Source organism: Engraulis encrasicolus, chromosome 10 (assembly GCF_034702125.1).
Source record: "Engraulis encrasicolus isolate BLACKSEA-1 chromosome 10, IST_EnEncr_1.0, whole genome shotgun sequence".
NCBI classification, from domain to species: domain Eukaryota; kingdom Metazoa; phylum Chordata; class Actinopteri; order Clupeiformes; family Engraulidae; genus Engraulis; species Engraulis encrasicolus.
In genome coordinates this window covers 44,744,143-44,766,642 of record NC_085866.1, presented here as the reverse complement: position 1 = coordinate 44,766,642, position 22,500 = coordinate 44,744,143, and the positions used below count along the sequence as shown (strand labels likewise).

General features: G+C 50.1%; 1 protein-coding gene across 7 annotated transcripts in view; it reads left to right on the top strand.

Annotated features, from left to right (window-relative positions):
• rerea (arginine-glutamic acid dipeptide (RE) repeats a) overlaps nt 1–22,500 on the top strand; it is a 260,930-nt gene that overhangs the window by 125,887 nt on the left and 112,543 nt on the right. For all 7 annotated transcript variants that reach the window (XM_063209003.1, XM_063209002.1, XM_063209001.1 and 4 more), the window contains one exon: nt 6,560–6,630. In XM_063209003.1, coding sequence (XP_063065073.1) covers nt 6,560–6,630 — 71 coding nt within the window. The remainder of the gene's footprint in view (nt 1–6,559; nt 6,631–22,500) is intronic.

Sequence of the window (22,500 nt, the reverse complement as noted above, 5' to 3'; positions counted from 1 at the left end):
AAACGCAGATACAAACAAACACTGCAATTTCATTCCATATTGTGCTGTTCAATTCCCATTTAGTAAAGACGGTCTAATTTAATTTCGTGCGTGTGTTTTCTGTGCGTGTAAGTTTACTGGTTTTGGTTTGGTGGGGTTTTTTTGGTTAATGCTTATAAAACGATATGGCCCCTTCAAAAAAAGAGAAAACAACAAAACAAATGGTCTGTATTTTGGCCTCTCCCCTCTTTTGGTTTGCCTTTTGACTCGACCCGCTGCCTCGGACAGATAAACACACGCTAGCGATCAATAACCCGCCCTGCCACGGCCCCAAACAGGTAAATAAATGATGATGTAAGGCAGAGCGGCCACCCCCTCTCTCCCTCTCTCCCTCTCTCCCTCTCTCTCTCTCTCTCTCTCTCTCTCTCTCTCTCTCTCTCTCTCTCCGTCTCCCTCTCTCTCTCTCTCTCTCTGCACCTCCCTCTCTCTCCCTCTCTCTCCCTCTCTCTCCCTCTCTCTCTCTCTCTTTCTCTCTCTCTCTCTCTTTCTCTCTCTCTCTCTCTCTCTTTCTCTCTTCCTCTTTTTTTGCTTTTGTTAGCAATCACGCGCTGCCTCCATGCTTCACCACACACGTACACACGCACACCCACACACTCGCACATGCAAACCCTCTCGACCATTTTTCAGACACATTCACACACCCACGCAACACTATTTTTCAAATGGGACATGTACACAAAACCTACTGTCCGTTTCTCATGTATGTTTGTTCGTTTACCACACACACACACACACACACACACACACACACACACACACACACACACACACACACACACACACACACACACACACACACACACACACACACACACACACACACACACACACACACACACACACACACACACACACACTGTCCTTGTGTGCAAATAATAAACACGGCAGTGGAACGTTTTTGCAGAATGTCGTATGACTTGTTTCTGGGAGAACAGTAGCCATCGTGTGTGTAAGTGTTTGTGGAGGGCTTTCTTTCCCACCACTACCCTCTGTGTGTCTGGTAGTGTCTGCCGTCTGGTGTGTGTGGTCCTGCGGCGGCCATTTTGACACTAGCCTCGGCGATGCGTCAACTTGATATCACTCACGACTCGCTCTCGTTAAACGCCGTACTCTTCCTGCATCGTCTCTCTCTCTCTCTCTCTCTCTCTCTCTCTCTCTCTCTCTCTCTCTCTCTCTCTCTCTCTCTCTCTCTCTCTCTCTCTCCTCTGTCTCACACACACACTAGCAGCCATGTAGCTATGTACATTTACGTTAGCTAAACAAACGCAGAGTAGCGCTTCGGCGTGAGCCTTCGGACTCTATTCTCTTCCGCGGGAGCAACAGCAGCACTGTGTGTGTGCAGCTATAAGCCTGATGAGTGGGATGGGGGGGTGGCGGGCGGGGTGGTGGTAGTGGATCGATAAAGCAATTCCGCCTCCACTGAGCTGTGCGTTCATTTAGGTGGTGCCGGTGGTGGGGGTTTAAAGATGGTGCCGCCGCACAGCGTACATTTGTTCATTACTATTTAATACTGTCTCGCGGAAGAGCGTACGATGTCTGTCTATTGATGTCATCAAGCATGTGATTATGTGAGCATTGTTACGGTGTGGTGGTTGTGGGGTGTTGACTTGCATACAGAGCAGACGTACAGGCGAAAAGGATATTTTATTTTTTTAAGTTGCTTTAATTCTTCTCCTCTTGTCTAGTCCTATCTTTGTATATCTCCCTATTTGTCTCCCTTGATCTATATCCTCCAGTGTCTCTCTCTCAGCCCTGCAGCTCTGTTGCAGCACCCATTCTCTCTCTCTCTCTGTCTGCCTCTCTCTCTCTCTGTCTCTCTGTCTCTCTCTCTCTCTCTCTCTCTCTCTCTCTCTCTCTCTCTCTCTCTTCATCTTTCTCTCTGTATGCATCTGTCATGGAGGTCTTTGCCGGCAGCCGTAATTGTCAACAGGCAATTAGTAGTCCCCCCTCTCTGCCCACCCCTCACAACCCTGTCTCCTTTTGTGTCTCTTAGTTCTCACTCTTAGCTAAAATCTGTATCCCATACACATAAGCACTCGTGCAACGCACGCACACGCACACAAACACGCACGCACACAAACCTCTCCGCCTGCCTGCCTGCCTGCTTGCCTGCCGCCCTCTGTATAAACCCGGCGTCTCGCTCCCCAGAGATGCGCTGACCTGCTCGCTGGGAGAGGCACTCAGTCAACAGCTCCCCGCCTGAAGATGTGCGATTAAGACAGGCTGAGGCATGATGGGAAACAGGCGCTATGATCTGAGCCCACAACCCCCTTATGTAAGGCGAGCGGAGGGTGCGTGCGGGTGTGCGTGCGCGTGCGTGTGTATGGTTGTGTTTATGAATGTGTATGTTGGTGATGGGAGGTGTGTGTGTGTTAAGCTAGATTTATGCTTCGGACGCATAGAATCTGCGTCCGTCCGTTTTCTGTCTATGCGAGTCCACGCCCCCCTCTCAGAGGCTCTGCGCCCGTCGTCGAGCGCCTCGAAAAAATTCTAACTATCCGTCGGACGGACGCGGAGTACGCAGACAAAAAGGCGCTATGATTGGTCGTCTCGCTACTTCCTTGTTCTGTTCTTGTGGCAGCGCAATGCCAGTAGTTTGCGAGAGCAGAGCTGTATTCTGTTAAAAACTGTATTAATGTCTTGTGTGTAAATGTGTGTAAATACACGAAGCTACAAGCTAAGTAACAAACAATGCATCAGTTGAACACTCGTGGCACAATGCCTGCGGTTTTACTACCGTTCCTCCACCGAATGTAAACACACATCGGCAGAATCAACTGTCTTTACATGCTTGCATTTTCTGCTCGTGAAAACAGACTGGGTATGTCAAATAATGATACCAGTTGTGTGAAAATACCTAGCTAACCGGGATAGAAAGCAACATTGCTTAATAATGACCGCAGTGCTTACAATGTAGTGAAAGTAGCCTAATCGCGCAATTTCAAATGTGGCTCGCGACGAGACCTCGGACCTCGCAGAACTCGCAGATGCATGAATACAATGTTGGTTCGTGGCCACTCCCACGCGAGTTTTGACGAGCGCAGTTGCAGAAGTCTAATCTGACCTTTAGTGTGCATGCATGTGTGTCTCAGTCAGTATGTGCAGGCGCAGTCTTTGAGTTTGTGGTCTCAAACAAGAAAGGGAACACCATCCTGACTAGAGAGAGAAAGAGGAGAGAGACTGGGGGAAAGAGGGGAAAGGGAGAGAGAGAGAGAGAGAGAGAGAGAGAGAGAGAGAGAGAGAGAGAGAGAGAGAGAGAGAGAGAGAGAGAGAGAGAGAGAGAGAGAGAGAGAGAGAGAGAGAGAGAGAGGTAGCATGAGGGAGATGAATGGGGAGAGCAAAACCCAGTGAGGGAAATGGCTGCACTCACGCCGCTTTGTGTTCTAAACACATTTGTGCGATCAAAGCCGACTTGTCCTCAGACGAGAGGCTCATGCTTCAGTATAAATAAGATTTTTATCTTTTGAGATGCTCGGAGCGCAGCCCAGCCCTCTCCCTCTCCGCCTCTGTGTTTCTACATCACGCTCTCTATTGCTTTCTTTCTCCCTGTTGCTCGCCCTCACATTTCTCTCTTTCTCCCTCTCTTTGTTTCTCTCCGTTTTCCTCTCTCTATTTTGTTTCCCTCTCCCCCCATCTATCTCTTCTCCGTTTCCCTGTCTCCCTCTCTGTCTTGTCTTTTCTTGCTGTCTCTCCTTCTCTTTCTGTCCCTTTCTGCTTCTATCTCTCTCTCTGTGCCCTGCTCTTTTTCTCTTTCTGTCTCTGCATTCTTCTCATTGTCCTCCTGTCGTCCTCGCCTCCCCTCTTTATACATCACGGCTTGTGTCTGTTCTCTGCGGCTGCAGCTCTTGATGTGCAAGTGGTCACCTCAGAGAGAACGAGAGTAGAGGAGAAGAGGTGTGTGTGTGTGTGTGTGTGTGTGTGTGTGTGTGTGTGTGTGTGTGTGTGTGTGTGTGTGTGTGTGTGTGTGTGTGTGTGTGTGTGTGTGTGTGTGTGTGTGTGTGTGTGTGTGTGTGTGTGTGTGTGTGTGTGTGTGTGTGTGTGTGTGTGTGCGTGCGTGCGTGCGTGCGTGCGTGCGTGCGTGCGTGCGTGCGTGCGTGCGTGCGTGCGTGCGTGCGTGCGTGCGTGCGTGCGTGCGTGCGTGCGTGCGTGCGTGCGTGCGTGCGTGCGTGCGTGCGTGCGTGCGTGCGTGCGTGCGTGCGCGCGCGCGCGCATGCCTGCCTGTGTGTCAGTGTGTGCGCCTAGTCTTTGTAATGGAGGACTGTGAACTCTCACAGCCCCTTCAGTACTGCTGCAGGAATGGAGAGAGCAGAACACAGGAGGAGAGGAACACTGTGAAAGTGACTTTTTTCATAATAAGCAGTGTTCTGCATTTCATTTAAAGGCTGGGTAGGAAGTGTGTGCGTGCGTGCGTGTCTGCGTGCGTGCGTGCAGTGTGCTTTTTGTTATGTGTGTGTGTGTCACAGACAAAAGTGCCTGTCTTGTTTTTGTGCTCGGTAGCGTGAATGTTTTTGTTAAGCAGATGAGGGTTCATGACCTGGCCATACCACAAGTCGGCTTCAATTGAGCAAGTCTGCTCTCTGTCCTCATTGACTGCTTGTCCTCGCGCACACACACTCCCTCGCACACAAAACACTCCTACACAGTCACACACACACACGCAAACTCCCTTCTGGTTAGATGCAGCAATGAATAATAAAAAAAAGAATTGTGTATCTGATAATAGTGGAGGGTGTTGCGTGTTTGATTGGAGGGGTGGCATTTTGGGCAATTGGCCGGTTCGTTTGCACCGTTTCACCAGGTGGTGTGTGCGCGTGTGCCTAGCAAACACTAAACCCAGCAATGGGCTGGCAGTGTGTTTTTGAAGAGAGAACAAAAATGCATTGGCGGGACAGACACTGTTGCTGCCACCCCCATCCACCCACGCAGACAGAGCAGCGTACAGCACTGTGGGGCAGTACCCTACCGCTGAATATGTCCTGAATATTCTCGCTCTCTATTCACATGCCCGCTTCTCTCCCTCTAGCTCTGTCTTTCCTAGTTGCTGTGTCTCCCACACGACTGTTTCACTTTTCTGTCTTCTTTCTCTTTTTTTGCTTTTCTCCTCTGATTTTGTTTCTTGTGCCCCCCTCCTCCCGCTCTCTCTTCCCGACTCTTTCATCTGTGCCCACGCTCTTTACCTCTCTCAGTTTGTCTCAGTTACCCTACCTCTTTCCCTTTATCGTCCTTCAGTCTCTCACGTGCTGTTCCTTTGTCTCACCCCTCTATCCCGTTCTCTCCACCTATCTCGCTCTGTCTGTCTTTCTCTCTTTATCTCTCTCTCTCTCTCTCTCTCTCTCTCTCTCTCTCTCTCTCTCTCTCTCTCTCTCTCTCTCTCTCCCTCCTCTGTGTCTCTTGTGTGGTGTCGTGTCCTCCTGGGTTGTCCTTGGTGTTTGTTCTGGTGGGCCGGGGCCCTGCCTGCTCCAAAGGGCTCTTAATCCTATTACTCACATTCCACTGCAACTGCACAACGGCCACCACACTGCTCCAACACACTTCTCCTTTACCCCCTCTCTTCCTTTTAAAGACAACTGCAACTACTCTCTCGCTCTCTTTTTCCCCCTCTCTCTGCTGTTTCGGTACTGTCATTTCTTCCCCGCCTCCTATTCACTCACTCACCTCTGCACTCTTTTAGAGGAAGATAAATTGATAAGTGGAGCAGGGTGAAGTCCCTCCTGCCACCGCCCCCCCCCCTCTCTCTCTCTGGCTGTAAATGCAAACTGGAGCGTGTTAGTAGTAGCAGTGGGACTTAAGCGCTCCAAGGTGATGGAGTGCGATTACGTTACCCGGGACATAATACAGTACTGCTACCGCTGCTGTTGTACTCTGTTGTACCGTAACGCAAGTGTTGTGGTGAATATCTAAGGCAGTGTATTGCAGCATGTGTCTCTTGTGTATTTTCCTTTTGCAAGCTGAATTTATTATGGCTGAATGTTTGTCTGAGTCCAGACTAAAGAAGCAGTGCATGTAATTACTTGAGGCGTTTACGCGACACTGTAGAAAACTCTGGATGATTGGGCCACGCGACCACTTGCAAAACTGTATTTTTTCCCCTCATGTGAGCACACTAGTAGAATTTATTGTTTTTACTGGAGTTTTTCAGCTGTGGAAAACTCACTTATTTTTGCATGGTTCAGCTTCAAAATACAGTATCTCTGGAAGAGAAATGTCATTGCTTGCCATTATATATTTTGATACTTCTCCAAATTGTTTTTCTCCTTGCGAAAGAGCTATATGCACATATTCAATTGTACTGTATATAATTGAGGTTTACCAGCTTATTTTAAGTATTAGAAATGGTAAATGGACAGCGTTTATATTGCACATTTTTCCAAGGTGCCCCCCACACGCACACGCACACACAATTTTCATATTCAACCATGTAAAGCTGAAAGGTGTCATGAAAGACACTAGTCTGTCTGTCCTGTGAAATATGATGTTTAGGCATGGGAGCTGATCTCAGTGTTTTTTTCTTGTCTTTCAGACTGTGTCTACATAGAGAGCCGACGGCCCAACACACCCTACTTCATCTGTAGTATTCAGGATTTTAAACTGGTGAGTACAAGTATATATTTCACTCTACACCCTGCAGCTCTCTGGAAGTCTCCATCTCTCTCTCTCTCTCTCTCTCTGTGTCTCTCTCTCTCTCTCTCTCTCTCTCTCTCTCTCTCCTCCTCTCTCCTCTCTCTCTCTCTCTCTCTCTCTCTCTCTCTCTCTCTCTCTCTCTCTCTCTCTCTCTCTCTCTCTCTCTCTCTCTCTCTCCTACCTAGCTAGCCCGAGTGCATGGGGCTGCATTGCTGCTGACCTTATCATCCCGCCGGCCTGTGTGTTTGTGTTCTTATTTATTTCCATAAGTGCTGTGAAAGCAGGATCAAACACCACTTTGATGTGGGGTAATTGCCTGAGATTGTGCACTCGCAAATATATGTGTGTAGCGTAGTGCACTGGGCGCTCTAGTGTGTACGTGCGTGTGTGTGCTTGCGCACGTGTGTGCGTGCGTGCGTGTGTTTGCATTTGTGTGTGTTTACGGGATTAATGTTTGTGCTGGACATACTAAAAATCACTGAAATGTGTAAAACCGGCCTGGGTCTGGTAAAAGGCCACTCTCGTAGTCGAGGGAAGGGAGGGATGGGGAGGAGGGAGAGGGGGAGTGATGGGGGGATAAAAAGAAAAAATGAAACACCATCGGTGCGAATCGCAGCAGGCATGACTTTATAGGGCTGAGCCATAAGCACGTTGTTAAATGCAGGCCCGTTACTGAACTTTAAAGGACTGACGCCTCCAAAAAGCTAAGACACAGCACTGCTCTGATTCAGGCTGCTTTTTTTTTGCTCTTTTCTCTTCTCTTTTACCATTATGGCCATCCCTCTATCTATCCCCCTCTGTCTTTCTTTTTTCCTTCACAACCAACTAAATGGTCAATTAAGAGTAAATGCATGTAAAGGCGCACAGGGCCTGTGTAGCCTATTATCTTGCTAGTGGTGTGTGCGTGCAGACATATTTTACTTTCTCTCTCTCCCACACACTTTCGTCCTTACTTACCCCAAGCACATTCTTTTAATCAGTCACATTAAAAAAAATGATGCGTGCCGCTTCAAAAGATATTGAGGCAACTAACAACGCAAAGAAAAGAGAGTGAGCGAGCAAGATGAAAGAAAAAACAGCACACTCACTTGCAGTCTGGGTTATTACACCAGTGAATGTGTCTGTTTATCCTCACTCTCGATAGTTTATCACAAAAGGGGCTCAGGAAAACATTGTTCCCATAATACTTCTCTTCATTCATGTAGTAGTGAGCTAGCCCACTCCGCCATCCCACACGCCTCCTCATGGAGGTAGGTGTCTGCCACTACAGCTAGCTTGTCATGACGCGTCTGAAAATCATCATTAGCAGCCAGTCGCAATTAGTGAAGGGGCCACCTGGGGGAGGACTAGGCAGTACAGGGCTGAGGAGGAGCACTGGATAGTGGGGGTGGGAGGACGCATGCAGGGGACTGGTGGAGGAGTACAGGAGCACTGAGTAGTGGAGGTTGGGAGTAGGGGTGTAAATCAGCGCCTTCTTACTCCACTCTGGGGATGGGAGTGTAGGTGGGGGTGGTGGAGGAGTGCTGGATGTGGGGGGGGGAGGGTGGCAGAGGGGGTTAGTGTTGGAGGGCAAACTGAGGGTGGTGCAGGAGGTGGTTGGTAAGCAAACTCAGGGGGTAATGGAAGAGCGCTGGATACTGGAGATGTGAGTGGAGGTGGGGATGGGATGGGGCAAACTCAGGGGGGTGGTGGGGCACTGGATGGTGGGGAGTCAGGGGCGGGATGTGGGGCTGGATTGGAGCACTGGATGGTGGGGAGTCATGAGTGGGGCGGTAGGGGAGGGTGGTTGGTCGGGGCACACTCAGGGGGTGGCGGTGCCCCAGGAGGCCGCGGTAATGACACAGAACATCCGAGGCGATGATGGAAGGTCAAGGGATCAGCAGGCAGCATCGGTGTGGCTTGAGGTGAGGGGCTTGTTTGGAGGTTGCACGAGGGGGGAGGACAGGAGGGCAGAGGAGCTGTGAGCTTGAGGCCAGGAGATGTGGGAGGTGAAGGGGTAAGGCGGGGTTGACTACGCTGGGTAGGTGGGTGAAGTGTGTATAACTGGTGGGGTGGGGTGTATGGTATGATGTCAGTGGTGGGTGATGGTGTTGGGAGGGGGGGGGGGAAACAGACTGCTGCACCCCTGCCCAGAGTGAAGGAGCTCCATCCATAATCGGATTGCAAAAAGGGCAGAAGTGCTGAGGAAGGCAGGAAGGCTCTCTCTTGCCGAGCCCCAAACAATAACATCCCGCCCCAACAACCACCACGCACACGCCACCCTGCCCTGCCCCTACCCTAATCTCCAACACTTGATTAAGTACAGATCAAGGAAGGGGAAGAGGGATGTTGTGGGGTGTAAGGAGGGGAGGAGAGGAGAGGAGAGGAGAGGAGGGTTGGCTGTGTGGCTAGGGGTACAGGCTGGTGGGGGCTGTTTGCCGTCTGTGCCAGAGCGCCCAGTGCTAAATGTCAGGGGAGAAAACAAGACAGATCCATTAGCTTTCCTCCCATCTTTTTATTTGTTTTAGTTTCTCTCTCTTTCACGCTCTCTCTCTCTCTCTCTCTCTCTCTCTCTCTCTCTCTCTCTCTCTCTCTCTCTCTCTCTCTCTCTCTCTCTCTCTCTCTCTCTCTCTCTCTTTCTCTCTTTCTCTCTGCTATCGTTTCGGTCTCTCCGTCTGTATCCTTGTCTTTTCTCTCAGCCCCTCTTCCACTTGTTTATCCCTATGAGCTCACTGAGCAGGCATCTACAAGCTGTCTCACTTGAGATAGGATGTGGGCCCCTTCTTGCACCAGTTTGCTGCAGAGGCATTCAATCCTCCTAAAACCCGTTGTGAGTGTGTGTGTGTGTGCGCCTGCCTGGGTGTGTGTGTGTTTATGCATGTGGTTAGATAGGCATCTTTTGTATGTGTGTTTTGAGAAGTGTTGGTGTGTGTGTGACTGTTTGACAGGATGTTGTCAGGTGGCATGTCGACCTGTACAACGGCACATGTTTGGCAAAGTATTTTAACAGTGATGATCCTGAGCAGGGAGGGAGGTGAAGGTGTGTGTGTGCGTGCGCGCGTGCGCTGCGTGTGTGTGTATGTGGGTGGGGGGAATAGTCACCCCCCGACCTTAGCACGGCTGCTGCCTGTCACCACCCAGCTTAATTGGAGACACGAGCATCTGTCTTCTCTCCCCCCCCCCCATCCCCATCCACCCCCCTTCCCCCAACATACTCCACACGCACCCCACCCCCTCCCTAAAAAGACACCCTCATGACATGCGAGGTGTTCCATTGCTCTTCGTTAACCTACCCCCATCAGCCCTCTTTTTCCAACCATTGCTTCGTTCATCTCTCTTCCTTACTTGCTCTCTCTCTCTCTCTCTCTCTCTCTCTCTCTCTCTCTCTCTCTCTCTCTCTCTCTCTCTCTCTCTCTCTCTCTCTCTCTCTCTCTCACGCACTCACACATCTCATTCCTGTCTTGTTCATCTCCCATTGGATATGTTTCTTGCATCGGCAGTTTCAATTGATTGGCTTTTTAAAGGGAGAGATCTGAAGGCGCTGTTTAAAAGGCTTCTCTCCTGCAGGCTATAATGAGTCATGAGCGTATCGGCAGGTAACGGCGATGGAGAGATGCACAGCGGCACTACAAACCACCGTTACCACCACCAACCGCCCTCAGCCTGCAAACGCTATCAGATATTAAGGCAGATTCATTGGATACATAATGGTTACAGCCCCCTCAGGAGCCTTCTCTCTTTTCCTCCTCTGCCTTCTCTCTCTTTATCTCTTTCTGTCTCTCTCGATCGCTTCTTTTCTCCCTGCTGTTTCTTTCTTCCTCTCGCCATTTTCTCTTTTTTTCACTCCCTTTTATTCCCTCTTTTCCATCTCCTTCCTTCTCTCTCTCTATCTCTCCATATTTCTTTTCCTCCATCCCTGTCTCTCTCCTCCTCTCCTCCCTCTCACTCGCTCCCTCTCCATCTCCCTCTCTCTCCTTCTGCCTCCCTCTCTCCCACCCCCTCCTGTGAAATCAAATATCTCATCATTATGGCTGTTGTCATCAGTAGCCCCGCCGTGTGTCACCACCGCCTCTAGCTGCCCACTCTTGCTGTTGCCGCTGCTGTTGCCGAGTGCTGCCGCTGCTGCTGCAGTGTGACACCCGAGCCAGAGCTGTGAGTTATGGAGCCTCCTGTGCCATTACTGCTGCTGCTGCTGCTGCTGCTGGTGGTGGTGGTGGTGGTGATGGCTGCTGTTGCTACTGCTGCTGCTGCTACAGCTAACGCTACTGCTGCTACTGTTGCTGCTGTTGCTGCTGTTGTGGTTAGAGAGGGGCAGACTTCACAGTGGCCAGGGAAGCGGTGTCGTGGAATCCAAAACGACCTCATCAATATCTTCTCTCTTTTGCTCTCCCTCTCTCCCTCTCTCCCTCTCTCCCTCTCTCTCTCTCTCTCTCTCTCTCTCTCTCTCTCTCTCTCTCTCTCTCTCTCTCTCTCTCTCTCTCTCTCTCTCTCTCTCCATGTCCCTCACGTTATGTCTCAGTCTCTTTCTGTCTGTCCATTTAAATCTTGCTTTCTTTGTCTCTGTTCCTCTCTTTTTCGCCTTCCCTCTCGTCCTCTCTGCTATTTCCCTCATCTGATCTCTCTCTTCCCTCACCCCCTGTTATGTATTCTTCCACCCTCCCCTCCTTTGCCCTCCCTGTCTTGTCTCCTCGTCTTGTCTCCCCTGCTCTCTCGCTCACTATACTGGGTGCGGTGCGCGGTGCGATGCGGTACGGTACGGTGCGACCCACGTCACTCATGTGCTTTATCTAATGACCTATGAATCCAATTAGCGTTCGCCGAGAAAATCTGCAGGCAGCCATCAATCTCCACCTCCACCTCCCCCTTCCACCTCCACCTCCACCTCCCCTCTCCTCTCCGTCCTGCCCGGGGAGAAACCTGTCAGCCATCGCCATGGAGCCATGCCACGTCTGCAGCCGCCATATGCACACCTCACATACACACACCTTACATACGGTGCATATATAGATACCCCCACATTATGCAAACACACGCTGCCATATGCACACCTGATACGCATGCACAGATATACGCACATGTATATGTACACACGCGCATTGCCATATGTGCATATCACACACGTATAGAAAGACACACACGCATGTATACGTGTGTAAATATACACACACACTATGCACACAAACATGCACAGATAGGCCCCCTTTCACGTTCACTTCTCACACGTACTGCATGCATAACTATTCCTAACCTTACACACACTTAACCATTTTTTACACACAGACAGGCAGTGCACACTCTAGTATGTGCACATACACTCATACATTGACAGATGATCCACTGACGCACAGACACACACTTATACTCTCTCCACATGCTCTTGTCAGGCCTTGAGCACCGCACATACATTACGCACTAATTACGCCCGAGCTGCTGTTTGCATTGCATGCACACGCACACGCACACACACACACACACACACACACACACACACACACACACACACACACACACACACACACACACACACACACACACACACACACACTCACACGGGCTGTGATGCATGCATATGAAAGCCTTTTACACACAGCACACGCTGGGACATAAGACACACACACACACACACACACACACACACACACACACACACACACACACACACACACACACACACACACACACACACACACACACACACACACACACACACACACACACACACACACACACACACACAGTGCAGTATGCAACAGCCGTCTTGCTCTCCATCAGCGTGCTGTGTTAATTGGCAGACCCCTCACTCATCTCATCTCATCTCATCTCATCTCCACATCCCCATTTATACTCCTCAGGCTCACCGAGCTGATGGGTAGATGGACAGAATGCGAGAGAGAGAGAGAGAGAGAGAGAGAGAGAGAGAGAGAGAGAGAGAGAGAGAGAGAGAGAGAGAGAGAGAGAGAGAGAGGGAGAGAAAGAGAGAGAGAGTAAGGGATGGAGAGTGCAGAGAAGAGGAAAAGAGCAAGACTGATTGCGCAGGAGAGGAAAAGAGGGAGGCAGAGTGTGGAGGAGAGGAAAAGAGAGAGGGAAAGAGGCACAGTGCAGAGGAGAGGAAAGATGGAGAGAGAGAATCAGAAAGAAGGGATGTTTCCTCTGCTCAGAGCATTAAGCTTAGTACTCAGATCACAGATGTACACTCTCTTTCCCTTTCCATTTCTCTCTCTCTCTCTCTCTCTCTCTCTCTCTCTCTCTCTCTCTCTCTCTCTCTCTCTCTCTCTCTCTCTCTCTCTCTCTCTCTCTCTCTCTCTCTCTCTCTCTCTATCTCCCTTTTCTTCCTGTGTCCCTCTGCTTGTCTGAGGAAGTATCGCAGCTGAGGGATGGCACAAATGGAGTGGAATCAAAACCAGGGCTGTGTGTGTCTGAGCGCTGAGGCGTGCCACAGTGAAAAACACACACACACAAACGTGCGCGCGCACACACACATTGGTGCATGCAAGGACGCACGTGCACACACACACACAAAATATGCATACACTCCGTCATACACTGCACATGCATACACTGTATGTATACACACACACACACACATTTTTTTAGCATTTTGTCTCCTCTCTTTTTCTGCTCTCTCTCTCTCTCTCTCTCGCTCTCTCGCTCTCTTTCTCTCTCTGCCTGTCTCTTGCCATCAGTTCAGGCTGTGGTCAGAAAGTAGGCTAGGCTTGGTTAAATGGCTGTTCTGAAGACATTGTGGTCACATTGTTTTGGTAGGCAAGTGCTTATTGTGTGTGTATGTGTGTGTGTGTGTGTGTGTGTGTGTCTGGGTGCATGTCTGTGTGTGTACACACCCAGGTGTGTGTCACACTTGTTTTCTTTTCACAATTTTTCCCCCTCTAGCAGTTTCCCTTCGGTTTAGCTTCTGGTTCGATGTGTGCTTTTGCAGTATTTGGAGAGCTTGCAACATCCTGGGCTGCCTTAGATGTTTGTGTGTGTGTGCACGCTTGCGTGTAGCCAGGCTAGGCCAGCCAGTGCATACTGATATCCAAGGACAGTGTGTGTAGTCAGTGCAGCTCAGCTTAGATGGAGGCGATAGCATTGAGCCACCATCAGCAGAGCTGTCTGCGCGTGCGTGTGCGTGTGTGCGTGTGTGCGTGTGCGTGTGTGTGTGTGTGTGTGTGTGTGTGTGTGTGTGTGTGTGTTCCAGCTCTTCATTTCTTCACTTGTCCAATAAAGCCCTCCATCCGTCTGTCTCTTCCTCACCCCCTTCCCTCTCTCTCTGTCTTTTGCGCTCTCTCTCTCTCTCTTGCTTTCTTTTTTACTCACTCTCTTGCCTTCACAGCCTTTCCTTCCCTCCTCCTATCCTCTCTTTTCATATGCCCTCTCTCATTCGTAGTCTCTCTCTCCACCTCTCCATCTATCTCCCTCCCTCTTTCTCTCTCTCACTCACTCTCCCTCCCTCCCTCTCTGTCACACACTCCCCTCCCCTCTCTTCCTCACACTGCTATTACCCCCACCTCCGCCTCTCTCTCTCCTCTTGCTCTCTCTTTTTCACATTATTATATGAGTGAAGAAGACTCATGTCTTGACACTCATTGACATCATCTGGCCAGGAACATTGTCTGTCGTGAGAAAAGGCAAGTGAGCGCAATCGAGAACCGTTGCCCTCCTCCTCCCCACCTCTCTCTCTCTCTCTCTCTCTCTCTCTCTCTCTCTCTCTCTCTCTCCTCTCTCTCTCTCCTCTCTCTCTCTCTCTCTCCTCTCTCTCTCTCTCTCTCTCTCTCTCTCTCTCTCTCTCTCTCTCTCTCTCTCTCTCAGATGACATGCCATGAAATCAATCGAGACCCGTGCCCGTCCAAGCAGCCTTTTTATATTGGCTTTTTCAATCTCTCCTTCATTGCCCCGCCGTGCCGTGCTGTGCCGCCCCTATCCCCCACCCCTTCTGCTGACACTGACCACAAGCAGCCAAAGAACACAGCCCATCTCCATTGTGTGTGCACTCGATCTCTCTCTCTCTCTCTCTCTCTCTCTCTCTCTCTCTCTCTCTCTCTCTCTCTCTCTCTCTCTCTCTCGCTCGCTCGCTCGCTCGCTCTCTCGCTCTCTCTCTGCTGAGTCCTGATGATTGGCAGGTCTGTGATCGGCGTGTCCATATCCCCCCCATCTCTATTCCCTCCCTGCAGTGCACGTCTTTCTTTTCCTCTCTGTCTTTGTTTCCCCTCCTCTTTTTCCCACTGTCTGTGTTGCCTACCTCTCTCTGTCTTCCGTCTTTCATCCTGCGTTTCTCTTTCTCTCTCTCTCTCTCTCTCTCTCTCTCTCTCTCTCTCTCTCTCTCTCTCTCTCCCCCCATCCCAGTGGTTTCCGCAGCTGAACTAATTTGTGTCCAACAGCCACCTCAGCTGTGCTCTGTTGCTGTGTGCTGCTGTATCTGCCTCCATTAGCCTGAGTGACAGTGTGTGTGTGTGTGTGTGTGTGTGTGTGTGTGTGTGTGTGTGTGTGTGTGTGTGTGTGTGTGTGTGTGTGTGTGGAAGTGCTGTGCTAGTGCTAGGGCTAGTGCTGAGGAGGAGATGGGCACGGTTGGCTGGGGGATTAGAGCTCACACAAGCAGTCCAGCCCAGCCCAGTCCAGCCAGCCAGCCGGGCGGGCGGCCGCTTATGGACATTTAAGTGGGTACAATACAATTAGTCGCATGAGGGACTCCTCACCATGATATGTGGCCCCTCTTGCTTCACTCATTCAGCACAGAGAGTCGACAAAATGTGCTGCAGCTCGTCCTCAACCACGGAAACACGTTCATAATTAGAATTGACATCTGGTGACTGTTTAAACTTTTCTGTTATTTATACTGTATGTACTTTCTAAAACATTGTTATAGTTGTAAAAATTCTGTGTTAGGGGTTTTATATTTTATCAGGCTGAGGGTGAGTCCTGTCATGTCATGTGGCCTAAGTGTGTTCTGTGGTTCCACTGCCATTTTGTTTGTTTTTTAGGGTCTTTTTTTGGAGCCGTGGTGTTGGCCATGGCCACCACATTTCGCCACCTCTGTGCTTTTTCTGACACAGGTATGCAATGGACTCAGACATGCCAACCAGTGACTGTGTGTGTGTTTGTGTTGTTGAGCTGGTTATTCACAACACACACACACACCCTTAGCCTTGCCCAGCACAGCACAGTCCTGCCCCGCCAACACCCACACGCCGCATTCTTACCCTGCCGCCAAATGGCAATTAAAATGAGCTATTGATTGCCCTTGTGGTGCAGACCTGGACTACTGCATATGTGAGTGTGTATATTTAGTTTGTAGTGTGTAGTGTGTGTACGTGTGTGTGTGTGTGTGCGTGGGTGTGTGTGTGTCACACCCCCTTGCCTCAGACATGAGCCCCAGCACACAGGGGCTCTAGGCTAGGTCGGTCGGTCGGTCTGCGCAATGCATGCATAATGGTAATTCTCTCACTGTGGCGTTAGCGCTTATCGCGTAGCCTCCTCAAAAGCTAATGATTCAGCGGCGTAATTAAAACGAAATGGGTTTGATAAAGATGCTAATGTATGTGCATAATGTGACCGGGAGAGCCACCAAAACCCCCTGGAGCTTCAGGACTGGGAGCATGGCTGACGGGGGGCAGGCGTACCGTCTCACTTTAGCAGATATAGCTTAGTCATTTGTGTTAGTTTTGTCTACTCCACTCTTTTCTTCTCTTTTCCATGCCCCCCAGTCCATAGACACTCTCGTTGGATGTTAGTAGTATACAGCGGAACCGTAAACGTGCACAGTAAATCACGTATAGTGAGATGTCTTTTTTTTTTTTTTAAACAGCTGGCAGATGTACTAGGTCTAGGATGTTGTCTTTAAGAATATTGTTGGAGGAATACCTCAAAGTGCAATCTTATTGGAGGCCGTCGATTATTCTTGTCATCTTGTCAGAGCAAGTGCCCGCACATTTCATTCATCTCGTCGGCACTGACATTTTCCTTTAAAGGACGACTCGATTAAGAGCCCTGAGCAAGCACGTCCACTAATGACAACTGACACAAGGCTGGAACGAATAGCAGTGGGATTTTTTTTCTCCCCCCTTGTCTCCCTTTGTTTCCTTCTCATTCTCTCTCTCTCTCTCTCTCTCTCTCTCTCTCTCTCTCTCTCTCTCTCTCTCTCTCTCTCTCTCTCTCTCTCTCTCTCTCTCTCTCTCTCTCTCTCCATAGGGGAAATCTGGTCTCGTGTCCTCTTAACACGTTCAGCATCTTCTCTCCAACAAGACTCCTAAGCCCCCTGGTCGCAACTCAGTGGGGAACAGTTGACATTAGCGCCATGCACAAACACACACACACACACACACACACAAACACATTGCCTTTCATGATGCCCTAATGACTCCACTCATTTGAGGGGTAAACAACCTAATATTCCCCGGCACATGTCTTGCTGCTCTTTAATTGTGTGGCTTCTTCAGCTGAAGCCAGTGGCAGGCGGTTGGTTTTGCGATGAGCCAGCCTTGTGTTGTTTTTGTGATTCCCGTGGTGATGGCGCGCCATGTGGGTGGCTACTAGCATGTCAAGTCAAAATGTTAGCGTTGATGATTTTTTCTTTAAAAAAAATCCCCTGTCGAGCGTTCGTGTGTGTGTGTGTGCGCCACATGCACGCGTGCGTGTGGTGTATTTTTTGCATGATGTACATATGATGGCGGCTTTACTGATTGTCGACGAGCTCAATACACAGACCCATGTTTAGGCGATGTCTGCATCTTTTTTCCCCTCAATCTCCCCTGCCTTTCTCTTTCAATCCATCTCTCTCCATCCCTCCCTCCCTCCCTCTCCGCCTTTCTCCCTCGCTCTCCATCTCCCTCTCTCCCTTTCTCTCTCGCTCTCCCCCCCCCTCCCTCACCCTTTCGCCCTCCTCTCTCTCTGGAACATTTTGAAATGCAATTATGGATCAGTGAGCACCGCCATCAGTCGCAGCACTTGTTAATATTTATTGAGCCGAGCAGCAGCCGCTGCCATCTTTACTACAGAGCCTGCAGTCATTAAGACCCTGCCTGCCTGCCTGCATCTACGTGTGTTTATAGTGTGTGTGTATGTGTGTGTGAGGGGAAGGCATCTCTCTCTCTCTTGGTCTTTCTCCCTTTCTCTTCTTTCTCTCTCTCTCTCTCTCTCTCTCTCTCTCTCTCTCTCTCTCTCTCTCTCTCTCTCTCTGTCTCTCTCTCTCTCTCTCTCTCTCTCTCTCTCTCTCTCTCCCCCCCCTTTTCTTTCTTAGCCCTCCTCTCCTCTCCTCCTCGTCTGCTATTCCAGAGAGCATTCAGCCTGTGGAAATGAGCAGGGCAGATTTGCATGCATAAATATGGAAAGGTGTTTGGCTGCGCACTCGCAAGCAGTGGCGGTGCACATCTGTGCATACACACAAACACATTCATACATGGACACACACACACACACACACACACACACACACACACACACACACACACACACACACACACACACACACACACACACACACACACACACAAAGATAAGGAACGTGCACAAACACATGGTCGCTGTATGTCCGCCCTCGGGCTGAACGCCAACAACCTCCTGTCACAGGCAAGGTTGTCGCCCCGCATTTCCCAGGCAGGCAGGCAAGGAGGCAGGCAGCCCCCCGCCGCCATTCAAAATGGACTCCCCCACATCTCTCATCTCCCCCACATCTCCTTCTCTCCTCTCTCCTCGCCTTTCCTCTCCTCTGTTCTACTCCCATCTCTTCCTCTCCTCTATTCTCTCCGCCCCCTCCTCTCTCTCCCCTCCTCTCCTCTCCTTCCCTCTTCTCTCATCACCCAGCACTGAGCTGAGACAAAAGACCACCAGGTTTCAGCCAAGATGGCGTTTGTATCCCCCCCCCTCTCTTTCTCTCTCCCTCTCGCCCACTCCCACTCTCTTTTTCCATTATGTTTTGTACTACGTGTTTGATACATAGCTCTACAGTTTTTGTTGCTCGTGTAGTGCTTTATGTCGTTTTCATTTCAGAGAAGTGTTTTGTTGTTGGTGTTTTTATTTGTGTTGTTCCTCCCTCCCTCCCTAAGTCCTCCAGACTGCGAGGGTTGTTAGCTGCTCGGGGCGTGAGGGCATGGGGTTGGGGAGAGGCTTATTAGCCCAGGCGGCGTAGTAACTCAATCTGCCTTAAACTTTAATGACCGTTTGGATTATCACTGAGACAGTTATTAGGCTTTAGGCTAGGTCTCAGTCGCGACTCACCCCCTCTCCCTCCCTCCCTCCCTCCTCTCCCTCCCTTCTTCCCTCCCTCCCTTTTTTTTGCCGTTTACCCTCCCTGCCTCTTTTTTATTTTACCCTCACCCCCCCACACGCCCAGTTTCGGTCTCTCGTTCTTTCCATCCCTCTCTCCACCTCTTTTTTCCTGCTCCCTTCCTCTATTTCCACTGCCACATACCACAATTCATTCATTCCTTATTCCCCCCCACGCCCCACACACATACACACATACACACACGCTCACATACTCACATACACACCTTGTCCTCTCTCTCTCTCTCTCTCTCTCTCTCTCTCTCTCTCTCTCTCTCTCTCTCTCTCTCTCTCTCTCTCTCTCTCTCTCTCTCTCTCTCTCTCTCTCTCTCGCCTCTGCCTCCCCCTCACTGCCTCTCCCCCCAGTGCTCTTGAGATTGTGTCGAAGGGAAGCATTTCTGCCTGGCGATGTAATGACATTAGGTGCTTAGCAATTTACTCTGACATACAGACCATGCTTGCAGCAGCTGCTTGGTGCTAACGCCATTCTCAGAGGAGCAGAGGGAGTGTGCGTGTCTGTTTTGGGGAGGGGTATGAGTTAGAGATGTGCCTAGCGACAGCCTCAACTGTCATTGTATCATTTTCCGCGTCCAGGGCATTTTCTGCCGTTTCCTCTGAAATCAGATGGAAACGCTTTACACAAGAGACAAGAGACAGGTGTGTGTGTTGTGTGTGTGCGCACTGTGCATGCGTACATGTGTGTGTGGTTTGAGTGTGAACGTCTGCACTGCTAGTGTGTGTCTTTTTTTTTGAGGTGGGGGGTGTTTAGATTGATTGCACATATATACACTCGCTCCCTGAATAAATAAAGTAGCACAAATCAGCGGTTAGAATAGCACTTGACATAACACACCCACGCACGCAATCACTCACACTCCTGCCGATACACGCTACGCTACTGCACACAGCACTTCGCTAAGGCAATCAGAAGCAAATCAAAAAAGTCCTTGCCTTTGTCTGGCTAGATTATCTATCCTCTCAGGATCGCTCTTCTCTTCCCCCCCTCCCCTCCCCTTCTCTTCCTCTTCTTCTTCCCTGGCTCTCCCCTCCCCTTCTCTTTCTCTTCTTCTTCCCTGGCTCTCCCTTGCTTAATTTTTATTCCTCTCCTTGCGTGTTTGAAGAGCTCAGGTTGTTCATGGGGATAGGGAGGCTGCTGCTGCGACTGCTGAGGGACTAGAATAGGGGGGCCATCATGCCTCGTAGTGAGAGATGGCTAGAGGCAGAATGCTGTGTGTGTGCTCGTGTGTGTGTGTGTGTGGGTGTGAGAAGGGGATAAGGCGGATGAGACGAATGTTTAGGCGCTCAGCTAGAACACACAAAAAGAGGGGGGGGTATAGGGTTTTTTTTGGGAGGGGGTGTGTTATGGAGGCGGGCTTGGGAATTAAAATGGAGGTGTGAGGTCATTACAAAACATTTTACGGTGATTGCATAGTTAGATTGTTAGATGGGAGGGGGGTGTAGATTGTCTGGGACGGGGGTAGTGCAGCATTAGGTGATGCGGTCTTAACTAATCACACGCACACACACACACACACACACACACACACACACACAGACACACACACACACACACACACACACACACACACACACACACACACACACACACACACACACACACACACACACACACACACACACACACACACACTCACTCACTCTCACCCTGCTTTGTCCATATAGCTCTATGAAAGCCCAATCAATATCACCTCATCCTCATCCTTGCACAGCTGAATTATTAAAACAGCCTGTCTTACACCTCCCTGCCTTCTCTATTCCCAATTTGCCTCCTCTCCTCCTCTCCTCTCCTCTCCTACTGTCCTTCCTTCCTTCCTTCTCTGCTGCACTGCTCTCTTCTCTCTACTCCACTCCCCTCTTCTCTCTTCTCCACTCCACTTTTCCTCCCTGGAGGGGTATGGTGGGGGTTCTTCCACAGTTTCCCCCCCTCCAAAATGTTTTTTGGTTCAGCACTGCTTCTGCAGGTTTTTGAAATATTCAGTGGTGCCACATCAGCTTTTTATGCTGTGCGTGTATGCGTGTGGCTGGCTCAGACTCGTAAGGGAGATTGGGTGGGGGTGGGGTGTTGCTAGGGGTTGGCACAACACGGCAAATTGGACCCCTCTGATGTCTTCACTAAACATCTGAGGAGCTTAGTCATCGCGCGCCAAGCATTCAGCCCCTTCCTGGTTTTTTATCTCTGTTAGTGGATGAAGGGAAAAAATCAGGGGGGTAAAAAAAAAAACAATCAGAGCCACTGCTATTTTCTTTACTTTTTTCCCCCCTCATCACTGCTGTTCTTTTGATGTCGCTCCTTAGACACTCAAGCAAGGAGGGGTGGAGGCAAAAAAAATCCAATATATGCCCACGCACGCGCAGTCGCGCGCACACACACACACACACACACACACAAACACACACACATTCTCACTTGGGGGGAGGATGGTAGTTTGCACCAAGGGAGTAATTAAAAGCAGCTATTGTGCAGTGTTAAATGGCTGAGACTTTAATTACCAAACCAAAGTTTCCATGCTCGGGCTTTAAAACGGCTCACCCGGCCACTTCTGGCGCACTCTCAGACAGACACACACACACACACACACACACACACACACACACACACACACACACACACACTCTCTCTCTCTCTCTGTCTCTCTGTCTCTCTCTCTCTCTCTCTCTCTCTCTCTCTCTCCCTCTCTCTCTCTCCCCATATGGTAAAAGAATGGGGCGGGAAAACTCAGGAAGCAGGTTTCTTGAGTCGTCTTTTTTTTCCCTTTTCAATATTTAAATCCTGTCAGTCTGCTTCCAGCTCCGCTCTGCCCTGCTCAGCTCTGCTCTGCTCGGCCGAAAGAGTTGGTGTTTATTTCTGTCATGCTTCTTTAAAAACCCCAAGATATGTCTCTCCATTAAATATTGACTTTGGCCTGCCACGGTCCAGTCGATATCCCTGGCACCCGGCAATTAGTGCGGCGCATTAGAGCCTGGCTCAAGCACCACTTGGTGTGTGTGTGTGTGTGTGTGTGAGAGAGAGAGAGAAAGAGAGAGTGTCCTTCTCGTTCACTCACTAGCTGTTACCAAACGTCCCTTTTGGTTTCCAGCGTGCTAGGTTGCTTGGTTTGGCTTGGCATGGCATGGCATGGCCTGGCACAGCACGGCTTGGCTTGGCACTCCTCAGGCCGTCACTGGAATGCACCCCCCACCTCATCCTCTTCTCACATCCTCTCTTTTCACTCTGCGAAAACAGTGGGAGGGAGTGGGGGTTGGGGGGGTACTTCACGCCATTTTGCTTTTCTTTTTGGTCTGTACTTTTCTCTCTCTCTCTTTCTCACTCAACACTTTTTTTTTCTATCCATCTTTCTCTCCTCTCTGTAATGTGTGACCGCCAGGGCATCTCTGCTCAGTATGTAATTTCCAGCTTGTCCAAAGTGTGACATGGTCAGTGAAGAACAAAAGTGAGCGAGAGGGAGAAAGCGAGAGCGCGAGCGAGCGAGAGGGAAAGAAAGAGGGCGAGAGAGAGAGAAAGAGAAAGAGAGAAAGAGAGCGAGGGAGGATGTGGGGGAGATGTGTAGAGGTATCGGGTTCACACGCTCACACAGGGCTGCTCGC